This window comes from Opisthorchis viverrini (genome assembly GCF_000715545.1).
Source record: "Opisthorchis viverrini unplaced genomic scaffold opera_v5_42, whole genome shotgun sequence".
Classification (NCBI taxonomy): domain Eukaryota; kingdom Metazoa; phylum Platyhelminthes; class Trematoda; order Opisthorchiida; family Opisthorchiidae; genus Opisthorchis; species Opisthorchis viverrini.
Window position 1 is genome coordinate 666,248 of NW_008751698.1, and position 8,452 is coordinate 674,699.

At 46.8% G+C, this 8,452-nt stretch overlaps 1 protein-coding gene across 1 annotated transcript in view; it reads left to right on the forward strand.

Annotated features, from left to right (window-relative positions):
- T265_03079 (hypothetical protein) overlaps positions 1-4,536 on the forward strand; it is a gene marked incomplete at both ends in the record, with an annotated part of 13,871 nt that extends 9,335 nt beyond the window's left edge. Inside the window, 3 exons of the mRNA XM_009167484.1 lie at positions 1,064-1,224; positions 1,262-1,366; positions 3,996-4,536. Of these exons, the coding sequence (XP_009165748.1) occupies positions 1,064-1,224; positions 1,262-1,366; positions 3,996-4,536 (807 nt within the window). The remainder of the gene's footprint in view (positions 1-1,063; positions 1,225-1,261; positions 1,367-3,995) is intronic.
- Positions 4,537-8,452: the final 3,916 nt, after the last annotated feature.

The following is an 8,452-nucleotide window of genomic DNA, read 5'->3' on the forward strand; positions in this document are numbered from 1 at the left end:
AGTAATCGGCCAAGGTCGTTCGTTTTTGGACGGTGATTCGTTGGTGCTTTTTATCACAATTGTTTTTGATTAAACAATAAACCAAATCAACGTTTGGGTAGCTATTCAAGGAGTTATAACCAGGGTATCATTACAGTATTTAGTGCAGTTACGTAGACTATCATGTTATCACTTATGAAATCAGAGGTTGAACTTCTGAATTCATCTCCCAGGAGATCTCTATATAACCCATGAAATCCTGTTTTGAAGGTGAACTCGTATGATTGTCAGCTTGCGATACTACAAGCTCCCCACGCGATGTGGATAGCAAAAGCTTCAACAGATTAACCGGCTCCTGAGTTAAAAAAGCATGGGGAATTCCCAAACTGGCTGCGGCAAAACTGTTCAACCAAGTTTGTCGGGTTTATGTCCGGATTGAACTGACACAAACTGACACTTCAAAATGAAGCCTCGTAATGGATCTGACGATCACTCGAGACCTAAAATGTGTGCATAAATGGCTGTACTGTTCGCAACAAACGTATGCGTTGTGGACGGGACCCGTGTCTAGATGTTTTGTAAGATCCATCCGTATACGTCCGAAGGGCTCGCATTACTCGCAAATTTACCATCGTCCTACTTTCAGTCACGTAATGTGGACGCGTTTCTTGCAGTTTTCCTTTATCTCTGCAGCGTGTTTATCAGCTCGGACGTGGTACTCGTAACCTATTGATCGGCACCTCCACGTCTTTCGAGCAGTTATGCTCAACCGGTTACGTTCTACGTTGGCTTCTATTCTGTCTCCATCCTCTGGTATTATTTTGACGAGTCAAAGCTTGATAGAACAAATGGCCTCAAAACAGCCATATTCAGTATTGAGGCCTCCAGTGTCTGGTATTCATTATTAGCTTGTCGCAAGATCAATAACGTACCCTTCGCAGTTTGCTTTACGATATCTAGTTCGATATTTTTTCAATGCTGCCCCGAAAAGTTTCAACAAACATTTCGCTGTATTTTAGGATGTTGAGTTCTTCGCAAATGTGATGCACAATTAAACCCTACCGTACACTTCTTTTTGTTGTAGGTCGATAGCATCATCCTGATGATTAACCATGCACTTTCGAATCAATTGGACTGGGGAACTTTGGACACTATGATCCAAGAAGCACGAGCACGCGGCGATCTCCTTGCCAGTCATATTGTACAACTCAATTTACAACAAAATCAGATAACTGTTAGCCTAAAGTACGGTTTTGTCTCTTTCTGTATTGATCGTGTCCAGAGACCCGTATGAAGGTGATTCAGACGGCGAAAACTGTGAACGCAACCAGACCTCCACTGAAGTTGTGATCAGTTTGGATTTGAATGCACTGAACAACGCGCGCAAGTGAGACCTCTGACCATCCCCCGTAGATCGGTTTCTATGTTTTCATCACCTCTGTCTGTTATTTCCTAACTGGGTTTTGTTCTTGCCAGGTATTACGACCGTAAACGGGCAGCAATGAAAAAGGAAGAAAAGACCCTGGTCGCCTCACGCAAGGTTTGTTGATTCCAAGTGTTGTTTCATCCTTGTTAGCACTAGTGAAGTTTTTCTTCTGTCTGCACTAAACTATTTTTCACATCGGCCCCATTTATTCATGCACTCGCTAAGGATGGAAAGATCAGATTTGCTGGGTTGCAAAGAGTGTATATGACATTGAGAATTTCTTCGGGATAGCCATGAGGACCAAAAATAAATCAGAATGCCACATTATAAGATTTCGTTGACCAAAACACAGGGCCTAACCCAAAAAGAGTGTGCATAATCATCATTGTCAACTGTACTAACCTCGTACAGTGGTTGTAGCTGCCACAGTTTCGTTCACCGATGATTTGTGGAGGTGGGGTAGGTAGCTGCGCATTGGAGGCGGGAGCTGATAAATTTGTGCGTGAATACGGCACTGCCAGGGGATTGTCAAGTGAAGGGATTGGGAAAGAAGCTATGCATTGAAGGTAATAGCTTGGATGCACGAGCACTATTGAGGGCGCGACTGGGCCATGTCTGACAATGTCTCCAGCCATTGATGTGGCCCGTCTCGGGGTCCCCATCCAGGAAGACAGCAGTGACCAGCGCAGCTGAGTTTGCTTATTATGGCCAAGTTATTGGTTGACCGCCTCTGGCTCGTTTCCACCCTTCCCGTGGTTGTGCAAAAAGAGCCCTTCGAAGAAGTCGGTCGACCGACAAACGCAGCACGTAACCAAGCCAGATAACCTGATGTCGCGCCCACACCACAGGTGACGCAGGTTAAAAAAAGCTGCTCTGGCCTCAATCCGGATGGAAATATCACCATTCGCGAGACCACCGGAACTTTGTACCCAAACGAATGATACGTGACTCGAAGGTCCTGTGTTGTTTTCTGCTGGCGGTTGTGCTGTGTTAGCACATACTAATGCGGAGTCGTGGTGCTTGCTGTCTTACATTTTGGCCAACTGTGGGGCCTTCAATAGGGTTCTAGGAGAAGCTTAAATTTGCAAAACACCGAGCTCCTTGCTAGCGAACTAACGTACTGCTCGGGTGACTACAAAGCAACTTATCGGCTAACGTCGCCCTGTTGGAGCGAAAACTACCTGAGAGTGAACAGGAACACCGCCTTACGCCGTGCAATCATATTGCTGGTACTTCTACACTGCTGCGAGACATGAAGAACGTCAGCGTCATACCCAGGTCTTCGATCGGCTTCATCTGAAATGCCTGTACAGTATTACGCCTGTAAATTGTTAGGTGGGATTTCATACCGTAATATGCACGCTATGGGAGCATCAGGGGACAGTGATGTCCCGAATGTAGATGTTCACAACTTCGGCAGATGGATAACAGAAAGCACATGAGCCGAAGCTCAGTGAAAGAGGTTGTGCATCACCAATAAATACACGTAAATCAACCAAAACGGCAGGAAATGTATACAGCGACTCCGGCTTACCGCGCTGCCACGGCCAAGAACCCCACCACGCACGCGAATGGCAGAAGATCGAGCAGCTTGCAGGTCCGGCGTCCATTCGAGCTATGATTGGTCGAAATTCTGGACCCCAAAACTAAGCACCATCCAGTACTCACCGAATACCGCATCCAAAAGGCGTTAGACTTTCCGAAAACTTGTAGTCTCTGTAATCCGTTGTCACATTTACCATTCATCCTGAACTTAAACCGCACTTTGTAACTGTCGTTCACATTGTATCATGACGTTTGTTTTACTGTTACGAATACACAGTTTTCCGGTGCGACCTGCTGACTTCTTGCTGAACGAGTGTATTTACGCTCCGTTGAACTGTTTGTTGACTGCTAAACCAGTGGGAACAGATCTCTGTGTTTGCGGCAACTGTTGAACGTCACAATAAATCCCCGTGACATTTTTTAGCCGTGAATAATTTTCCCACCGTGGAATATATCACGCACGCGGAACCATCTGTGGGAAACTCCGAAAAGGGAACATTTCTTCCCACAGCCAGTTGCTACATTTGGATCGGTGTAGTGGACTATTGGATCTACACATTCGTGAGTCCCCATTTGACTACTCATTCTTTTCTCATTGTGATTCCGTGATTTTGTATTGGTTACTTTGCTTCTTAATTTATCCGAACACGCTGATAAGGTCCGCTACATAGTCCGCTACATAGTCCGCTACATAATTAGTGAGCCCGAATCATACCCTAATTTTTTCTCTGCAGTACTCCCGTGCTTTATTATATTCGTTTTCCACGTCAGCACGGCTTCTGAACAGACAGACACCCGAAATAGGCAACGTTGTTTAAGTTAATTTGCCCGAATTCGGTGCACATGAGCCGAGGCTATGGTTTGCCCAACTTGAGGCCATTTCCGAATCGCGTTGCCTTACCTCGCGGAGCAGCGGATACAATTATGTGGTAGGATGCATACCAGACTTCGTTGCCCGATAAGTCCCTGATTTAATATACACCCGACCGTCCACCGATCCATATGGTGCTCTCAAAGCAGCTATCATTTCTCGTGCCGCTTTCAGCGATGAACAGCATCTGCGGAAGCTTCTCTCCGGTGTTGGCGTCGGCGATAAAAACACCGTCAAACATCTCCGCCACATGATGCACCTGCAAGGTAAGCACCCGGTCAACGACGCGGTTGCAAAAGAGCTTTGGGAACAAAGCCTGCCCATCGAAGTCCGTAAATTCATTTCTGTCATCGAACAGGATTCTTCCTTAGCGAAGCTAGCCGAGGTGGCTGGCCGCGTCCTTCAAACCTGCAGGCAATTCGTGGTCTCTAAATTTCAGCAACAATGCACTTCGCAATCTAACCTGGAGGTCGAGTTTAATGCAATGAAAGCTCAATTTTCTGAGTTATCCCTCCAACTGAATGAAGTCACAAAATTCATTGGTCGCCCTCAACGACATAGACGATCTAGGTCTAGTCATGCTCCCAAGCACAGTGACCAACTTGGCTGGTGCTACTATCACCGTCGCTTCGGCGACCGCGCTAGCCGATGCACCAGAACTTGCACTTTCTCCACGAAACTTTCGAATTCGGGAAACGCCACGGCCGGCCAGTAATGGCGACCACTGTAACCGGCTCCTCTAACTGTCGTCTGTTCTTCGTATATGACCGCTCCAGATCCTTGAATTTCCTCATTGATATGAAGGCTGATGTTAGTGCAATTCCTCCTACACGCAAGCATGACCTACTGCCGGTGGCATATACTCTGCAGGCAGCCAACGGTACGAGCATTGTGACCTATGGTGAAAAGCTTCTTACTCTCGATCTAGTTCTTCGCCGTCAGTTTTCGTGGGTTTTCACAGTGACCGACGTTAAAAAACCAATTATTGATCTGGACTTCCTCACGTCATTTGGTCTCACGGTTGATCTCCACGGACGGCAGTCGCTTGGAGATTCGACGACTCTCTTCATAAATGACAAAGCCTCATCCATTAATTCTACTGGACTTCGCTCAGCTTTGCCGGATAATCGTTGCACAGCACTGCTTTGTCAATTTCCAGAGATCCTGAAACCTGCTTCCAAGACCACTCCCGTAAAACATGATGTTTTCCACCATATTTCGACCAAAGGCCCACCCACCGCATCCCACCCACGACGGTTAGCTCCCGAAAAGCTTGCCATAGTCAAAACCGAATTCCAGCATTTGCTTCAACTGGGTATCATATGACCATCATGCAGCCCTTGGTTATCTCCACTGCATATGGTCCCCAAATGGTCCGAGGGAGATTGGAGACCATGTGCCGACTATCGCGCACTAAATCGTGTCACCATCCCGGAATAATATCCAATTCCGTATCTACATGATTGCGCCCTTACTCTTCATAGCAAATATGTCTTCAGTAAATTAGACCTTGTCGGAGCGTAACACCAGATACCTGTCGCTCCAGACGATATTCCCAAAACTGCTGTCGCCATCCCATTCGGTCTGTATGAATCCGTTCGTATGTCATTTGGGCTCAGAAATGCAGCTCAAACACTTCAACGATTCATGGATCAAGTTTTAAGTGGATTAGACTTCGTCTATGCTTATATCGATGATGTACTTATCGCCAGTCGGTCCGAAGACGAGCACGTGCTTCACTTAAAACAAGTTTTTGAAAGATTTCAGCAGTATGGTGTAGTCATCAATCGCATTAAATGCCAATTTGGGGTTTCGTCACTAGAAATTCTAGGATATATTTTTGACTCGGACGGACCACAAAACCCTACAATCCTCTATCGGCTTCGTTCCAGCTTGTTTCCTCGACCAGGCTGAAATGAATACCTCTGCCCTATGAACTGCACACCCCCAGCCGAGTCATCTCAAATGTCACATCCGTCACCGGGCTGTCCAAAAACTGAAGCACGTCAAGCCAATGATGGCACGGCACTGCCATACTCAGTTTGGTAGCACACCCGCAACTGTTCTATCCCTCCTCCCAACCGAGCCCTCTTGCCTACTCATTTCATTAACCCCAACCACCACCACTACATTCATTCCAACCTGATGGTCCACTCGTTCTAATTCGACCACCTCTGTGACCCCATCATCCTAACACCGGCACTTGACCTCCCTACGTCAGTGAAGCCCGTGAGTCTGCTTGTTTTCAGATTGCACCGTAATTCTGAAACTAAACCTGCTATGTTCCCCCAATTCGAATTATCCCGCCTCCGCCTGCACTTTTGCTCGTTGTGACACCGGCCATTTACCCAACCGCCCGAGTCCACTCGTGGCCAGCAATGGTTTTATGTTCTAGTTCGTGTCAGCCGACTGAGTATTTGAGTTATTCGGACACCATGACCATTGTTCCCTACAAGTTGCGAAAGAAACTCATTATTGTTTCATCGAATACTTCTCACTATTCATGACACTGTCCCCTTCTCGCGGAACCCCTACTACCCGCAAATTCCCCAGTGTAGTGGACTATTGGATCTACACATTCGTGAGTCCCCATTTGACTACTCATTCTTTTCCTATTGTGATTTTGTGATTTTGTATTGGTTACTTTGCTTCTTAATTTATCCGAACACTGATAAGGTCCTAATCCTCCACAATTTCTTCCATGATGCTCAACTTCAGTTCGGAGTAAACGGTCAGGACGCTGTCTCAGATATTCGGGGATCAAAAGTCAATCTTCGATATACCTTACCAATGTCTTAAGCCGGTCGAGTAAGATAGTGACGATTTGGTCACTTTTGCCGCTGTTTTCAATCGGGAATGCGAGCGTTTCTCGCTTAGTCCAGTTATGCGTGATCCGTTCAAGTGCTTCATTCTTGTGTCAGGTCTCTCGCAGTCTCAAGATAGAGACATTGGAACCCAGCTTCTTCAACTAACGGAAAAGGATAATAAAATGGTGTTTCAGAGCCTTCCCACCGAATGTCAGCGCCTCATCAACTGGAAGCACGACATGACTATGATCGGCCAGTCTCTATTACCTCAAGCAACAGTGTACACGCACTCAGATCCGGTGTCCCGAAAACTTCCGAGAGCAAGCTCGTTTAAAAGCAGTGCAAGCATGCTACTGAGTGCTAGCACTGTTCTGACTGGCCTTCTGGTCGATATCAAGTCGCTCAGTGCAAATGGGTTGGTAAGCCGCATGTGAAGCCGATCGAACATTGACCACGTAATGCTTCTGTGTAAAACTGAAATTGGCTGGCGAGGTTTTCTCTTCCATAGTCTTAATGGTCCGACGGTACAAACCACTTGCTACCTGATGTCCTCTTCAAACTTGACCTCGTGAGGCCGGATTCGGTCGATAAGGTGTATCTGTTACAAAAACTAATCAATTCTTACTGGAACACGATGCACACAGCAACCGTATCTTTCCTTGAGCACACTCACTTTCCGAAGTATAACCTTGAGGACCTCCTGCAAAATCATGTGTCTATATTCGACGACAGGCTTGGGCAGTTCACTGAGGCAAAAGCTAGACTGTGCTTTCTCCCTAATACCAGACCGGTTGTCAAACCAAAACACGTTACCGTATGCAGCCAAAACTGGTTGACTACAGAAGGTTGGTGTTCTCTAAGCGACCAACTACTCTGCATGAACCGAAATGATCGTACTGTTACAGAAACCTAACGGGAGCGTCTGGTTTCGCGCAGACTTTTTCAGTAGTCTCACCGCGGCACTGGATACATACGAAGAAATTCTACTCATTTCAGACATGTTCGCAAAACTGAGTCGGTGCAAATATTTCGCGGGGATTGACTTGACCAATGCGTTACTCCAGGTAGAACTTTAGGGGGACCCCGAGAACCTTTGACGATCAATACGCGTTGCGGTCTGTTGTAGTAAAGCCGATTGCCGTTGGTTGTGAAAGCGGCGCCAGCCATAGTTCAACAGAATATGGCCATGACACCGAAGGATGCCCTCGGCGTAATCAACTATTTGGAAGATTTCGAACCTCAGCGAACCTTGGCAGCGCCTTGATTACATGCTTGGTCGTGTTCAGGAGCATGGCTTCAAAGTGAGCCACGGGAAGAAATTTTCCTCATGCAGTTGAAAACAAAGACTCGGGTCCGTCGTTAACGATCACGTTCGCCGATCAGCTCCGAAAAACACCCACCTCATCAGACGTATGCTGGCGGCCACAGATGTGGAAAACGCCATCCAAAACGGCAGCGCGAAAGTAAAATTTCTAAATCAGATCGGATCCTAGGCCGCCCATAGCTCTTCAACCATATCTTAATCTGGATAATTATTTATTCACGGTGGTCCCTCAATTAGCTGTGATCACAAAGCCAACGACCTCTCCTTCTTTATCAGGCTAATATGCCAGTGCCAGCTCCGAGTTCGTCGAGTACGTCCAGTCGTCATCCATATAAGCGTTCCAGTCCACGTGACGCCACTCTCCCACGCTTCTACGGCCCTACCGAAACAACCGGCTCATATAGGTGGCTTTGATTGACTAAGGACTTTGCAATACAATCTGAGAGCTCACGGATTTTCCCGTCCTTAATCCACCGGAAATACATTCCCCAGCAGACACC